Source organism: Coloeus monedula (genome assembly GCF_965178545.1).
Source record: "Coloeus monedula genome assembly, chromosome: 3".
Lineage (NCBI taxonomy): Eukaryota > Metazoa > Chordata > Aves > Passeriformes > Corvidae > Coloeus > Coloeus monedula.
Genome location: NC_138783.1, coordinates 118,673,333 through 118,689,291, shown reverse-complemented (window position 1 = coordinate 118,689,291; position 15,959 = coordinate 118,673,333). Strand labels below are relative to the sequence as shown.

At 48.4% G+C, this 15,959-nt stretch overlaps 1 protein-coding gene across 6 annotated transcripts in view; it reads left to right on the top strand.

The window, feature by feature from the left end:
• ITSN1 (intersectin 1) overlaps positions 1–15,959 on the top strand; it is a 103,385-nt gene that overhangs the window by 28,246 nt on the left and 59,180 nt on the right. For 4 of the 6 annotated variants that reach the window (XM_082278840.1, XM_082278839.1, XM_082278838.1 and 1 more), the window contains exons 4-11: positions 303–366; positions 6,593–6,753; positions 8,281–8,457; positions 9,031–9,124; positions 11,210–11,310; positions 11,998–12,061; positions 14,171–14,308; positions 15,156–15,271. In XM_082278840.1, the coding sequence (XP_082134966.1) occupies positions 303–366; positions 6,593–6,753; positions 8,281–8,457; positions 9,031–9,124; positions 11,210–11,310; positions 11,998–12,061; positions 14,171–14,308; positions 15,156–15,271 (915 nt within the window). Of the gene's footprint in view, positions 1–302; positions 367–6,592; positions 6,754–8,280; positions 8,458–9,030; positions 9,125–11,209; positions 11,311–11,997; positions 12,062–14,170; positions 14,309–15,155; positions 15,272–15,959 lie in introns of those variants that run through there. The other 2 variants (XM_082278841.1, XM_082278842.1) reach the window with 2 other exon arrangements.

Below are 15,959 nucleotides of genomic sequence, written 5' to 3'. Positions count from 1 at the left end.
GCATGGTTGACCTCTTGGGAAGATCTAAATGCAAAACTGATTGAAGCAGTGGGAAGCAAAGCTCCAAATCAAGGAATTGCACATCCTTCTAAAGTTTCATCAAAGTTTGGTCTCAAAGGCAATCGGAGGCCTCCTCTTTGTTACTCTGTTTTGTTACATTGAATTTTCTTAGTGCTTTGTACATGATCACCGGTCATGGAATGGGTTGGGCTTCTGTTGCAGATATTTTTGCCTCCTGATTCCCCATTCCTCTGCCAGCTGTTTGGAGCTGTAGCTGAAGCCATGTCCTATTTATTTTACAGGTGATCAAGCCAGGAACTTTTTTTTCCAATCTGGGTTACCTCAGCCAGTGCTAGCACAGATATGGTGAGTGTGGAGGTGGGATACAGGGGTGTTTGTGGGACACACTGGGGTAGGGCTGAATGCAACTGGGGCTGAGCTCTCCTGGGGCTCCTCAGGCTCGGGGTTGGGGCCAGGCCTGCTCAGTGTGTTTGTGGGGGATCTGGATCAGGGCTCCCTCAGGCAGTTCCTGGACAGTGCCAGGTTGTCCTGGCTGGGTGGGTGTGGCTGTGCTGGAGGGCAGAGAGCTCTGCAGGGGGATCTGACAGGCTGGAGCCATGGGCTGTGGTCAGTGGGGTGAGGGTCAACAAGGGCAAGTGCTGGGTCCTGCCCTGGGGTCACCACAACCCCGTGGAACACTCCAGTCTTGGGAAAGAGGGGCTGGAAAGCTGGGAAAGGCCCTGGGAGTGCTGGTGACAGCACCTGGACAGGAGCCCAGGGGTGCCCAGGTGTCCCCAGGTGGGCAGGAGGTCGATGGCCCCTGGGCTGTCCCAGCAAATGGCATTCTTGAAGTTGGCAGTTTCAAACCCTCATTGCAAATTGCTAAATGCTTTCAGCTTTGTTAAAGCTGGACTAATACAGTTGCTCAGCACAGTAATTAGTGTTAAAAATCTGTTAATGGGAGAGCATAGGCAAGACCTGGAGTATTTGTTGCAAAAATGAAGATTGGCATAGACTGTTTCCGTTGGAGTCAAAGCTTGGAAGCTGGAAATTTTTGTCATTCCTTGCTGAGTTCAGCCAGATCCAGATCTGCTGCCTGTTACACAGCACAGACATTCCTACACTGCTGGATTTTCCTGCAGGAATGAAGGTGCTTCTGCTCCAAATTCTTTGACCCTGCCAGACCTGGACCCGTGTGTGGAGGGCCAGGAGGCAGGGAATGGCTTCCCAGTGCCAGAGGGCAGGGCTGGATGGGAGATTGGGCAGGAATTGTTCCCTGGCAGGGTGGGCAGGCCCTGGCACAGGGTGCCCAGAGCAGCTGGGGCTGCCCCTGGATCCCTGGCAGTGCCCAAGGCCAGGCTGGACATTGGGACTTGGAGCAGCCTGGCACAGTGGGAGGTGTCCCTGCCATGGCAGGGGTGGCACTGGGTGGGCCTCCCAACCCAATCCATTCCGTGATTCTATGATTATTCATGATTTGCATTAATAATATTCCTACCAACACACATTTTGGTGCTCGACAGAGAGAATTAAAACTGGTTTTCATTCTAAATTGGTAAAGCAGCCAGAGGGATGGAGAACTTTGGAGAAATCTGTTACCTTATCCTCTGTGAGCTATTTGACAGGGAGTTCAGTGCCATTACAAAAACTTTCTGGTGCAGTAAGGACTGTTAAAGGCAGAATTTTGCTCTAATTGGAGAAAGAGGAGAATTATTTTATTGCTTTGAAAATCTGCATGCCCAGACCTACATGGCTTTTAAATACAGAGCTTATTTTCTTTTCTAATTACCTTCATCTTACAAATACCGAAGCTGGACTGGTTGTCTTATTTACTGAAGACTCAGTGAGTGTTAAAATGTCCCTTTGGAACTTCTCTTGCCTCTGAATTAAGCAAGGAAAGAAGTTTTGTCTTAAACAAGACATCCTTTCTCCAAAAATCTTCCATAGGCATTGGCTTTAAATAGGTGTTAACAAAACCAAACAGTTGTAAACAGTCTGACTAAGGATCTCTTCCTCTCTGAATTATTCAGTTTTCCAGGCTCTTGAGAGGAAGGGAATCATTCCACTCCCTTTGGAGTTGTCATAGAGACAAGACCTGCACATTTTTGTTAATGAAGCTGAACTAAAACTTATTCAAGCTGCCTTTCTAAATCATAAAGCAGCTCATAGACATTCCTTTCTCTCTGTCTCTCTTATTTTTTCAGTCATCTCTGAATTAAGAGAAGTAAATATTTAAGTAAAAATCTTTATACAGATCCTTGAGTACTTTAGGGTGGGAATTCTGGAGTAATGAGCCCAAAATCTGACAGATAGGAGCTGCAGAAAAGTGCTCTTCCATCAGTATTTACTCATGGAATAGCTGGGTTGGGGTTTTTGTAGGTAGCATTTGATTGTTACCGGGAGGGAAGAGAAGGTACAGGAGTCCTTAAGGAAGGAAAGTTGTAATTCTGAGTTGGAGCAGCTTGTAAAACTCTGAAATTAATTTTCTGATCTGAGAAATCCCAGAATCCCAGAATGATTTGGGTTGGGAGAGACTTTTTAAAGCCCCTCCAGTGCCACCCCTGCCATGGCAGGGACACCTCCCACTGTCCCAGGCTGCTCCCAGCCCCAGTGTCCAGCCTGGCCTTGGGCACTGCCAGGGATCCAGGGGAGTCCATAAGGAAGTGTCTGTATGGATGTCTGACTGTTGTGGTTTGGAAGTGTTTTCCTATTCTTGATCATTCTACTGATTTTAACTGCAGCTGATTGTAATAATGTGAGAAAAGCCTGGCCTGTGTTTCCTAAAGGATCCCTCACAGCTGGAGGGACACAAGGAATAAATCTGATCAATCCCTCATTTCTGTGCTCATAAAAGCTTCCCCAGAATTCACAGTCCTTCAGAACAGCAGCATTGAGAATTCCTGTGTCCCTTGTCCTCCTCATTCAAGGAAAGAAAAGTCTCTGGGACCTCAGTGAGCAAAGGAGTGAAGTATTATGGTCTGCCATGAAAGCTTCTGTGTTGTTCTACACTTTACCAGCTCCAGACTCCTCCAGGCTGGTGATCAATTAAGAAGCCTCTAATGAGGCTTTGAGCTGGGCCTGCAGTGGCTTGGGAGATAACTGTGCTTAAGCAGAATAATTTGCCTCTCTTTAGAGCCCTGAGGAATGGGGGTCTCAAAGAGCATCTCCTGTGTGGCCTGGCCCTCTGGAATGAAAGGAGAACTGAAATAATCACTGCCAGGTGTTCTCCATGTATTTGGAGTTATTTATTTTGTCAGGACAGAGGCACTGGGTGACTTCCCTGTTCCTGACATCTGCTTCCCTCCCAGCCTTCCTAAATCTGTGTCCAAGGGTGGGCAAAAGCAGGGGTAATTCTGGGAGCTGTGACTTCCTGCACAGGCATTGATGGTGTGACTGAGGCCAGAGACCTGATTGCTGCTCACTGCTCGTGGCTGAGCTTGTAACACAGTCTGGGACTGTGTAATGCAGTATGGGAATGTCCAGCTAAATCAGTCCAGATTTGGGAACTGCACAGAGATTCCTTGGTTGAACACGGTGCTGGTTTCATGGATAGATGGTTTGTGTGCTAATTACAGCATATTTGATGGGAAAACTGCCCATGTTCAGTTTCTGCACCTCATAAATGCAAAAGTAATCAAGCTGGCTTTTCATTCTGCAGAAAAGATGAGAGAAAGGAGGAGGAAAAGATCCATGGGGAAGGGATTTGTCAGCACCTGAGCCCTGGGGTGGTGCTGAGCTCACTGCAGCTCTTGCCATTAGATACAGACCAAGCCTGGTCTATAAAAGATAATAAATATTTAGTCAGTGTTTAATCCATTTACTCTGCACTGGTTCCGGCCAGACCACAAATGAAGCAAATACAGGACACCACATTTTCCCAATTTCATTAGGAGCAGAAATTAGTGAAATTAGTTGGTATTTCCTGTCAGGCCCTCCCTGCATTTCAGGTGCTGTTTATTCCAAAGCAGCACAGTAAAATCCAGCAGCCTGACACCAACTCCTGCAACTAGAAATGAGAATGTGTCTTATTTTTGCAGGAAGATTTTGTCATACAAAAGCTGCTTTTTCTTTCCATGGTATAAAACTGGAGAAATTCTGGGGGGTGCAGAGAACTCTTTGCGCTGAAATTTGTGCTGGTAATTTCAATAGTGAAACTGTTGGTAAATGAGTTCACAGAAGGTCAGATGTTGAATGAAAAGCTACAGCTGCTGATGTGGATCGGAGTTCAATGAGAGCAATGACACTGGTGCACATCAGTTTCTGATCACTGGGCAGCTCATGTGTTCCCATGTAGAATGCAAAGATTTGCTGTGTCCCAGCGGGAAAGGGTGCCTGGAGAATCAAGGTTCCTACAGGGTGATCTTTACTCTTCCTGCATTTTCCTGGCTGTGGATAGAACCCACTGAGGGTCTGTCTGTGCTTATAAATAGAAAGGTTTATGTCTTATAAATCAAAGTATTTGCAGGTGTAGAAGCCACTGGTAAGACTATTATGGGACAGGCTGGGGGAACTGGGGGTGTTCACCTGAGAAGAGGAGGATCCAGGGAGAGCTCAGAGCCCCTTGCAGGGCCAAAAGGGGCTCCAGGAGAGCTGGAGAGGGACTGGGGACAAGGCATGGAGGGCCAGGAGCCAGGGAATGGCTTCCCAGTGCCAGAGGGCAGGGCTGGATGGGAGATTGGGCAGGAATTGTTCCCTGGGAGGGTGGGCAGGCCCTGGCACAGGGTGCCCAGAGCAGCTGGGGCTGCCCCTGGATCCCTGGCAGTGCCCAAGGCCAGGCTGGACATTGGGGCTTGGAGCAGCCTGGCACAGTGGGAGGTGTCCCTGCCATGGCAGGGGTGGCACTGGATGGGCTTTAAGGTCCCTCCCAACCCAAACCAGTCTGGAGTTTTGTGATTCAGCATCTTTCAGGCATGGGTGCAGCACATAATTTTAAGGATATCAGTATCTAAGTCTCAGTTTCCTCTCCAGACTTTCTTTAAATGCTGTTCCCAGATTTTAATTTCTATTATTTAGCCCCATGACATCAGAACTGATGGTTTAAGGCAGCTACACCACTGAAAATCTTTTCTTGGGAGTACTGGAGAGGTTTGGAGTGTCTCTGATGCTGTTGGGGATCTAAACCTGTGCCAGTCCCTGCTGGGATCTGCCTCTGTGGAGGTTTTCAAGTTTCAGGGGGGTTTTTTTGGAGTGGGATGATTTCATTTTGCCACTGCCTTTACCTGGCTGTCTCCTTGTGTATCAGTTATAAACAGCTGTCAATTCACTGGGGTACTTTTGGGATACCTTTCCATCAAGTTGCACAAAAACTTTCTTTGAGAGGGATTTGTTCCAAAATGAAGCTCTGGTTCAGCCATACTGCCCAGGGCCTTTGTGTTGGCACACCCATGACATATAAATAATAAATGCATGAACTTCAAAGTCTGTGTTATTCCAGTGCTGAAATCTGTACTTAATTCTTCAAACAAACACAAAGAAATAAGGACAATGTTTAAAAGTAAGTTTACAGCTAATTCTGTTATTTATGTGTGTTTACTCTGGGGGTTTTTGGTGTGCAGTGGCAGGAACTGACACTCTTCTTCCTGCTTCTCTCCCCACAAGCTCCCACCCCTATTCCCTGCTGAGCTGGGTTTTCTTAACTAGCAAGGGAAGGAACAAAAAGCAGACTGTTTAAGTCAGACTCCTTTCCCTGAAAGCCTATTCAAGGCCTAGGCTCAATGTTTCATCTTGAGTGCTATTGTTTAATTGAAAACACATTTGCACACTCGCAGATGGAGCGGTGCTGAGGGGAGTCACAGATTTAAAGAATGTTTTATTTTAAGTGTAGCTGAAGGACAGATTTGCAAAGTCAGTGATTTGCTTCTCTGTGGTGCTGTTTGAGGATCCTGTGCTTTCATTGGTGGGATTTTGCAAAGTTTTTGTACGGCTACATTTGTCCTTCCTGGATGCTTTGCCGTTACTCCTCCAAGAGTAGAAAAGCAACTTAAAAATTATTTATTAACTGCCCCAGGAAAGAAATCGAGGAGCTCTAAGTTTAAATAGTGTCTTATTTTTAGCCTGGCATAATTTTGGATGAAAATTAGTGAGAATCCCAGAATCCCTGAGGCTGGAAAATCCCTCCCAGCCCAGCCAGGCCCAGCTGTGCCCCATGCCCACCTTGTCCCCAGCCCAGAGCACTGAGTGCCACCTCCAGCCCTTCCTGGAACACCTCCAGGGATGGGCACTCCAGACCTCCCTGGGCAGCTCTTTCCAAGGCCTGAGCTCCCTTTCCATGGGGAAATTCCTGCTGCTGTCCACCCTGAGCCTGCCCTGGCCCAGCCTGAGGCCGTTCCCTCTCCTCCTGTCCCTGTTCCCTGGCAGCAGAGCCTGACCCCCCCGGCTGCCCCCTCCTGTCAGGGACTTGTGCAGAGCCACAAGGTCCCCCCTGAGCCTCCTTTGCTCCAGCCTGAGCCCCTTTCCCAGCTCCCTCAGCCGCTCCTGGGGCTCCAGCCCCTTCATCAGCCTTGGATATCCATACCTGTGTGAGCCTGCTCCTAGGGCCGGGCCTGAAGTTCCTAATTCCAGAGTGTGACTGTGAAAATGGTGTGTCTTGCAGGGCTCTAGCTGACATGAACAATGATGGGAGGATGGATCCGTTGGAGTTTTCCATAGCTATGAAACTCATCAAACTGAAGCTCCAAGGTTACCAGCTCCCGGCCACGCTGCCGCCCGTCATGAAGCAGCCGCCCCTCGCCCTGCCTGGTGCCCCAGGATTTGGTAAGATCCCTGTTTTCCTCTCTGTTTTCCCCATTGTTACCTGGGACTGCAGCAATTCCACTGTCATTTTGCAGTTTCTCCAAGAAAATTTTAGGAAAAAGTGCTTCTAAAAGCCTGTGGACTGAAACCCAGATGTTGCATGTGCACCGAGACAGATTGCACTGGGCTTCTACCCCAGCCCTGCTGAGCAACCTGAGCTGAGCTCCTGTTTGCTTCACGTTTGCACTGCTCCAAACAAAACCTGGCTCAGGTAGTAGGGCTAGTGCATTCCAAAGGGCTGGAGTTTTGGTTTAAACTGTGGGCATTACTGGATCTCCAGCTTTGGCAAGATCAGCTCAGTTTCTCTTGAGTTTTTACAATCCCTGCACCTTCTACTTTGATGAGCAGTGCTGCTTTGGTAGGAGTTGAACAGCTGCTTGGGGTGAACTATTGCCAGTTGTCATCATTTCTAGGAAAAGAGTAGAGAAGATGGGATGGGGAAAGGAAAATAACTAAATGAAGGTGAACCTCGTGTTTGACACCTTGGTCCTGTCGTGAGGGGTTCTTTCCCTTTCTGGTTTAGTCTTTTCTGTGACTCAACACTATTGATGCCTGAGAATTATGGAATCACAGAATGGTTTGGAATGGAAGGGACTTTAAAGCCCATCCAGTGCCACCCCTGCCATGGCAGGGACACCTCCCACTGTGCCAGGCTGCTCCAAGCCCCAATGTCCAGCCTGGCCTTGGGCACTGCCAGGGATCCAGGGGCAGCCCCAGCTGCTCTGGGCACCCTGTGCCAGGGCCTGCCCACCCTCCCAGGGAGCAATTCCTGCCCAACATGCCATATAGATGTCCTGAGGAAAGGGAACATGGCCTTTGATGAACTGCTTGCAGCAGTGTGGTTTGATCCACTGTACCCCCCACAAGTTTTACTGTCAGAAATGAAATTCTTTGGAAGAAAACAGTGAAACTGGACAGAGCAAATACAGGGTTAAGTGAGAAAAGGCAAAATAAAATGAACCTCCCACAAACCCCAGCCAAATCCGTGATTCCCTTGTTCTCATTCCCTGTAGATTGATGTGAGCTGTTTGCACACCCTCGTTCTTCCCCTGGCACCACTGGCCCTCCTTAACCTCCCTGGTTTCCTGCAACTGTGCTTACCCCTCAGCCTCTCATTCCTGTGCTCTCCCCATGAGCTTTGCCCTGTCTCATCCCAACAAAAGGCTGGAGCACTAATCCTGCAGCTTCTGTGCCAGCCTGGGGGTTCACCCCTCCCTAGGGCTGCCAGTGCTGCTCCTCACTCAGTTCAAGGCACGCGATTCCTTTCTTAGCAGATGCTGCTGGACTGTTTGGGGCAGTCCCTGTGGCAGGTGTGGGGCTGTCCCTGTGCCCTGTGTCCCGTTCCTGTGCCATGCTGGCGCTGCCCTGGGCTGGGAGGGCTGTCCCAGGGGTGTGGGAGCTCCCACGGAGGTGTGTGTGACTGTGCAGCCCCTGCGGGCACCGTCTCGGGTGTGCGTCACAACCAACCTGTGCTTTTCTCGCCCGTAGGTCTCGGGGGCATTGCCAACATGCCATCCCTCACCACTGTGGCCCCGGTGCCCATGGCATCCATCCCAGTCGTGGGGATGTCCCCCCCTCTGGTGTCCTCTGTCCCTGCAGCCGTCCCTCCCCTGGCTAACGGAGCTCCTGCTGTCATCCAGCCCCTGCCTGCTTTCGCTCACCCCGGTACGCTGCTCTCACTCTCTGTCTCCTGCTCCTAACAGCTCCCCTGCCATTTCCTTGGGACACATGGAATTAGCCACTCCGAGTGATGCCTTTGGGGAAGGACTGTGCTTTGCCTTAGCCCACTTGGCACACTTGGAGAAGAGCTAAAAGAAGGAATGTGGACATGGCCTCCCGCAGGAGTCCCTCGTGGTGAGAAAATAAAACAGCACTTGGAGAAATGACCTTGCCAGGAAACTGTTGCTTGGAAATTGGGCCTCTCCTGTCTCTTTATAGCTACTGAAGTACTGCTGTTTGTTAGGGTGGCTTTAATACTGAACTACATATGGTTTCTAACATTTATCAAAATATAATTTGGTATCAACAGGGTTTCCATAAAGCTGTGGAAGTAAAAAGACATGAGGGAAGTGCCCTTGTGTTTCCCCCTGTCCTGCTGGACTCTCTGATCTTTATATTGTTAAAGAGTTCCCATCAGCCCCACAGTGCCTGTACTTGACGTAGGAGCTGAATGAATGTCATGGGAATTGCCCAGTTTCACTGTGAATAGCAATAAATCCCTGTTTTCTCTCTTCCCAGCCACTTTGCCAAAGAGTTCTTCCTTCAGCCGCTCCGGGCCGGGAGCACAGCTCAATGCAAAGCTGCAGAAGGCACAATCCTTCGACGTGGCCAGGTGGGGCTGGGGCACGGAGGGGCAGCCGGGGGGTTGGGTCCCCAGGGTTGGAAAAACTCCTTCCCTTTCACAAAGTGCTTGTCTGAAATAATAGTTCTGGCAGAAGTCAATTCCTGCACAGGTACCACTTCAGCATTTTGTGGAGTGCTGTGGCTTTACAGGGAGTGCTCCAGGAGCAGGGAATCCTGGAAATAAAACCATCAACTACTAACAGTGCTGAGACTGTCTTCACTTAATTTTTAGAACAGCATTTGCTTCTGTAAACATAACCTGCATCGTGCACAGACACTCCTGGTACTGTGAAAACAAGACAAGTAATATGTTATTTAAAATTAGCAACTCCAGGGTGGTTCCTAAAAGCAAAATATTTAATAGGTCTCATATTTTAAATGCCCTCCACATCACTGTTTCTTCTGTTTTCTTCATGTTCTCCATGAAAAATCACTTAAAGGGCTTCTAGATTATTCCAAGGCCTAGAAAAATGTGTGGTTGGGTAAAAAGGGGTTTACTTTGGTTTAAGAAAGTGGATCTAACAAACTAAAACTTCCTTAGAGGAGGTAGGAGAGGGATTTCCCAAAGTCTTTATAAATCATCTCTCTCAGATCCGTGGCACAGGTTTTTATGCAAGAGGAGAATGGCTTGGGACACAACTTATTGCTTGGTTTATTTCCACTTCTTCTGCTGGCTTGTCTATTGCCCTGCTGTTAGATAAGTGACACTACTCATTATTGGCAAATAGAAATAAAAGCCTTTCAAAACAATTAATTTTCTCTCTGTAATCAAAACCTGCCAGGAGCAGAGTAGGGATGCTCTGATAGAATTTAGGTATGATACAGGAGTAAACTTAATGTGGGGAACCCCCAAATCCAGCAAAAATGAGGAGGAATTCCTGTGGGTAAAAATTCAATATTAAGCCTTTTTTATTTCATTACTGAAGGGGCAGCTTGTTTTTGCTTTGCTCCCATGAAGGGATATTATTAAAGCCCAAGAGTTGGGAAATCAAAAAGAGAGATACTAGTTTGTGTCTTGTCATGTAAGAATGGTTTATAAGGTCAAAGAAAGGACAAAGTTTGAATGCACCTGAAGACAGAAAAACTCTGCTCCTTATTTTTCAGAATTAGGACTTCTCAGCCTGGGAAATCAGCTACAAATCAACTCAACCTGTTATGGGAATGAATTAAAACTGTGAATATTACATTCCTCACTTGAATTCCATTATGAGAAACTTTACATTCAAATGTGGCTTTTCCACACCTTCTTTTCTACATTTTCAGTGTATTTTACATTTGTTTTCATTTAGCTTATGAATTATTTGACTAAAAGAACCAGTTAAAGACAGAGTAAAATGGGATGTTATTCTGCATTTCCTGGTACATGTTTAGGTAAAAGCTTGTAGTTCCTCTGAACAGTTTAAGTTGCTTCATTCTCTGCCAGTAAAGAAAAAAGCAAAACTCTTAGGAAAAGAAACACCTTCCAAGAGACTGAATGATGATAAATGTTTGCAAACAAGAGGTCAAACCCATGGTGGTTTCTGAAATAGCAGGGAGTATTAGATCATGGAATCATGAAAAGGTTTGGGTTGGGAGGGACCTCAAAGCCCATCCAGTGCCAGCCCTGCCATGGCAGGGACACCTCCCACTGTGCCAGGCTGCTCCAAGCCCCAATGTCCAGCCTGGCCTTGGGCACTGCCAGGGATCCAGGGGCAGCCCCAGCTGCTCTGGGACACCTCAGTACCTCCCCACCCTCACAGCAAAATTGGGGAAAAGAACAATTTCAGGCATAAAACTTGATTTCAGTGCAGCACTTCAGCCTCTTGTGAGGGGGCTGAGGCCCTGGCACAGGGTGCCCAGAGCAGCTGGGGCTGCCCCTGGATCCCTGGCAGTGCCCAAGGCCAGGCTGGACATTGGGGCTTGGAGCAGCCTGGGACAGTGGGAGGTGTCCCTGCCATGGCAGGGGTGGCACTGGATGGGCTTTGAGGTCCCTCCAGCCCAAACCCTTCTGTGATTTTATGACTCTGTGATTGTTGCCATTACCTTCATGAGATGAAATTTCCAATTATCCCTGGTCTCCCTGCTGTCCTTGCAGTGCTCCTGCCGTGGCAGAGTGGGCTGTGCCTCAGTCCTCACGGCTCAAGTACCGGCAGCTCTTCAACAGCCACGACAAAACCATGAGTGGACACTTGACAGGTACTGGAACAGCTTCTGTTGTCTCCTTGTTTCGAGCTGTAAGAGGCCAATTTAATGCCACTGAGGATGTTGTTCACAAAGTAAGAGACTCATCAGTGTTTTTCTGTTTGAATCTCCCAAGTGCTTAATGCTCTTGTTTAGAAACAAACATTCATCATAGCTGGGATCATTTTATCACCATCTTTCCTTTATCTTCTGCAAAGTTGATCTTGGGAAATGTTTCTGGAGAAGGGCACAGTGGGTTCTGTGAAAACTTGTGCAGCCATTTCCAGTGCTTTGTTCACCCACTGCTGAAAGCAGTGTCCACTTCCAGGGAGAGACTAGACTAGACTGGTCCCCTGGCTTGATTTTATCAGTTCTGGTGCACCTCTTTGTGGTTTAGAGCTTCTTGGGTTTTAACCTGAGTGGTTTGGTTGCGCAGAGCATCTGGGGCTGCCCCTGGATCCCTGGCAGTGCCCAAGGCCAGGCTGGACATTGGGGCTTGGAGCAGCCTGGGACAGTGGGAGGTGTCCCTGCCATGGCAGGGGTGGGGCTGGATGGGCTTTGAGGTCCCTCCCAGCCCAACCTAGTCTGGGCTTCTGTGGTGGTTGTGCAGAAGGGAAGAGTTATTTCATGGTTATTTGGGGGAGCCAGGTTCCTGCTGGTCACATCTCTTGCTTATTTTGTTAATATTTGTTTCCCTTTTAGGTCCCCAAGCGAGAACGATTCTCATGCAGTCAAGTTTACCCCAGGCTCAGCTGGCTACAATATGGTAAAATAAATGTTTCCATTTCCATCAAAACACAAACTTCTGAAACCTCTGCACTGGAGTCTGGGCAGTTTTCTCCATTTCCAGTCTCACTGATAAATCACACATTGCTCTTTGTCATGTGTAACTTCATAAACAAAACCTGCACTTCTGTGCCTTTATTGATATTATTCCACAAGAGTACCAGGAGCATCTTTTGTATGTGGTTTGGAAGTTGGGGTTCAATGCTGGGTTTTTAGGCAGAGCAGATGTTCAGCATCCTGTGCCTTCCGCTTACCTGTGCACAGGCAGTAGAACAGGAGACTTAACCCAAACCACACTTTCTTTGGGGTTTCTCTGCCTTTTCCATGAGTTTGGGAGGGCTGATTTCCCAGGGGCTGGAGTTACAGACCTTTACAATAATGGATTTTTTAAGGATTTATCTCAGCTTCCCCTTCGCCTACCAACTTGTTGTTTGCTGAACTTTATTATGTTTTTATTGCCCCATGGAAAGTTGTTCCTAATTAACTTCTATCCTTTAGGAATGTTTGCTTGAGAAGCATTGGAGCTGGCCCAGGGGCTCAGTGTGAGGATGGCAGTGCTGCAGTCACTTTGACAAGGCCATTCAGCTGCACTTGTTCTCTTTGCAAAGCACTGGGAGTTGTGTTATAAATTAAAAACCACTCTTTCCTTCTCTGTTTCCTAACAAAGGGATGAAATTAAATCAGCCTAGTCCCCCAGCAGATGATTAACCAAGAAGTGCTCTGCTTTTGCCAGCCTTGGGGTGGTGGTGTGGGCAGGCAGCTGCCACCAGCTCTCTCCAGGAGCTGCAAACAGGACTCGCTCAGCTGGGGACATTCACAACTGCCAGGCCACTGAGATAAGGAAGGGATGTTGCAGCTCTTGTTGGCCCTTTCCCTGCTCTGTGGTTGCTGCTGTCTGGGGCAGGGTTTGTCAGCCTGTGCTGGGGCTGAAATCCATCACTCAGGCACACAAAGGGGAGAGCTGATGCTCAGCCTGTCCTGGGAGTTCCTAACCCAGGTGTGGACCCAGCTGATAAGATTTCTTTGCATGGCACATTCTCAGTCTCCTGGCTTGTTCTGTGCTCCAGCCTGAGGAGTTCAGTGACACAGGTGTGGATCAAGTGAGGCAGTGATTGTCTCCCACATTTAAATCCCATTGACAAAGTCCTGTGCCTTGGGATATCAAAAGAATTTATCACTTATTTCCCTTTGATTTTCACAGTATCACGGGTGATTTTCCTGCATGATTAGAGTGCAGCATGGTGGAGAAACAAATCCTGGGCTGCAAGGGACCCACAGGGATCAGCCAGTCCCACCCCTGGCCCTGCCCAGCCCCCCCAGCAATCCCAGCCTGGGCATCCCTGGCAGCGCTGTCCAAACGCTCCTGGAGCTCTGGCAGCCTCGGGGCCGTGCCCATTCCCTGGGGAGCCTGGGCAGTGCCCAGCACCCTCTGGGGGAAGAACCTTTCCCTAAAATCCAACCTAACCCTGCCCTGGCCCGGCTCCAGCCGCTCCCTGGGTGCTGTCCCTGGCTGTTAATTTTGTCCAACACCACCTTAACAGGAGTTAAGCATTTGTGCCTCTGTTGGAGCTCTGCTTTGGGGCCATCCAGAGACATCACTCCATAATTTTTAATATGTGCACAATGCCCGAGTGGGTTTGTGCTTGTCAGGACTAGAACATCAATGGCTTTGATTTCACTCCCAGTGGGTGCTCTGGAATGTGAGATAGGAGCCTCTAGGGAGGAAGGAGACCAAACCTGAAAGTTCTGCCAAACATCTGAGCTGGTTCTTTTGGGTGTTCAGGAGGTGTTCAAGAGAGCTCCACTGGTTAAAGTTCCTTGTCTGGCGTGTGCTCCTGGCAGCACTCAGTGCAGGTGAAGGACAAGCCATGGCTGCAAGGCTGGACTTAAGGCAGACAGCCATGAGAAATGTGGGAAATAGGGAAGCATTTGGGGTTTGCTTTTCATTTGTTCTGAAAAAGCAAAGTAGTGTGGAAATAATAGTGAAAAAAGTGAATGGATTTGGAACTGTCTGTGTTGAAACAATGCCTTTGAACAGTGATTTTTAATATTTAACAATTTCCTTGCTTTGTCCCTTCCGTTTAACAAGGAATCTCTCTGACATTGATCAAGATGGGAAGCTGACAGCTGAGGAATTTATCCTGGCTATGCACCTCATTGATGTAGCGATGTCTGGTCAGCCACTGCCACCTGCACTGCCTCCAGAGTACATCCCACCTTCATTCAGGTAGCTGCTCATCCCTTGGGAATCCCACTCCTCAGTTTTGTATTTCATTTGGGAAGGTTCTGTGAGTGCCAAGTACAGGACACTGAGCAGAGACCCTGCACCTTTTGCCCTGTAAGAACAGCGTTTGGGTGGATGTTCATGCTGCACGCCTTCCAAAACTTTCTCAGTCTGCCCATAGAAATCTAGATTTAGGTTCAGGCTTATACTCCTGTAGAGCAATTGGAATGTATTGGAATTTCAAACTTTTTATGGATTTGCACTGTGCCACATCCAGACCTCTTTTGGTACAGCTGGATTTAGGACCAGTGGGGTCACTCATCACTTCTCTTGCTCCATTTCACTTTTTTTTGTGGAGAAATAGATGGGAAGACAGTAACAGCAATGGAAATAAATGTTTGCATACCATGTTCTTCAGATATCCTCCTGAAGATTCCCAGTTTTTGTGTATTCCGCCTGGGATCTTGCTTTTAGCTTGACTATACTGAGCTCTTTCTCTGTCTTTGCAATTTTTGCTGTAGTTTAAGTCAGCATTTCCCCAAACCCACACTGGTTGCGGAAAAATCTCTTCCTGGGTGAGAAAACTTGGGGACAGGGTTGAACCCATCTGGAATCTGCATGGAGAACTTGGGACTGGGTTTCTCAGCTCACCAGGGAACTGCTGGGATCCTGGAAAATCCTGTTCTCCTGAGGCAATGCCCGAGTGAGACCCTCTGGGCAACACTGAATGAACATTAAGTACCATTAAACATGACATCATTGCATTTAATTTGATCTCATCATTAAATCATAAATAATTCGGGCAGGCCTGGGTTGTGTTAAGCACCTGCCATTCCCGTTTCCTTGGCAGAAGAGTCCGCTCTGGCAGTGGGATTTCTGCTGCCAGTTCGGTGTCTGTAGACCAAAGGTTACCGGAAGAACCAGCATTGGAAGAAGAACAGCAGCAACTGGAAAAGAAATTACCAGGTGAGCAAGGGAAAACAGGGATATTTAGTGTGCTGCTCCCACTGGGATGTTGCCATCAGGTCACGGCCTGAGAGGTTACATGGGCTACTGAGAGTGGTTTGGGACAGGCCAGAGGCACAACCAAGACACTGATGGGTCTGGCTCATTCCTGACTGGTGCCTGATCCTTGGGGTTGCTGACACTGGAGATGGGAAGAGCCGTCAGGCTCCTCATCTCCTGCACTCCCCACACAGGCAGCCCTTTCCAGCCCTGGCACAGGATTGAGAGGAAAAATTCCTGCTGCCTTCATCCTCTGGCTTAGGTGGAGCAAAGCTTGGCTGAGGTGCTCTGTGGAAGATCCCACTATGCCCACAGAGACCCGTTTCGCTGGAGTCTGTGTAACAGTGTGGGGCTTTGTGATTTCAGCAGTTCCAGGAAAAGAACTAAAGGAAATGGGAATTGGCAGCTGGAGAGGGGGACAAACTTGAAGAGACGAGAATTCAGCTGGTTCAGCAGGTGTCAGGCCAATGTGTCCAACCAAGTGTGGACACTTGGAAGGAAATGTGGGCTCTCCCTGGCCTTGCATCCCAAATATGTCCATGTTGGCCATACAAGGGAGAGAAATCTGGACTTTGGGCAGTGGGAATGGGACACAGAGAGTATGAAAAGGAACAGAAGGTGAAGTGGAAGAATTGTTTGGAGGGAGGGG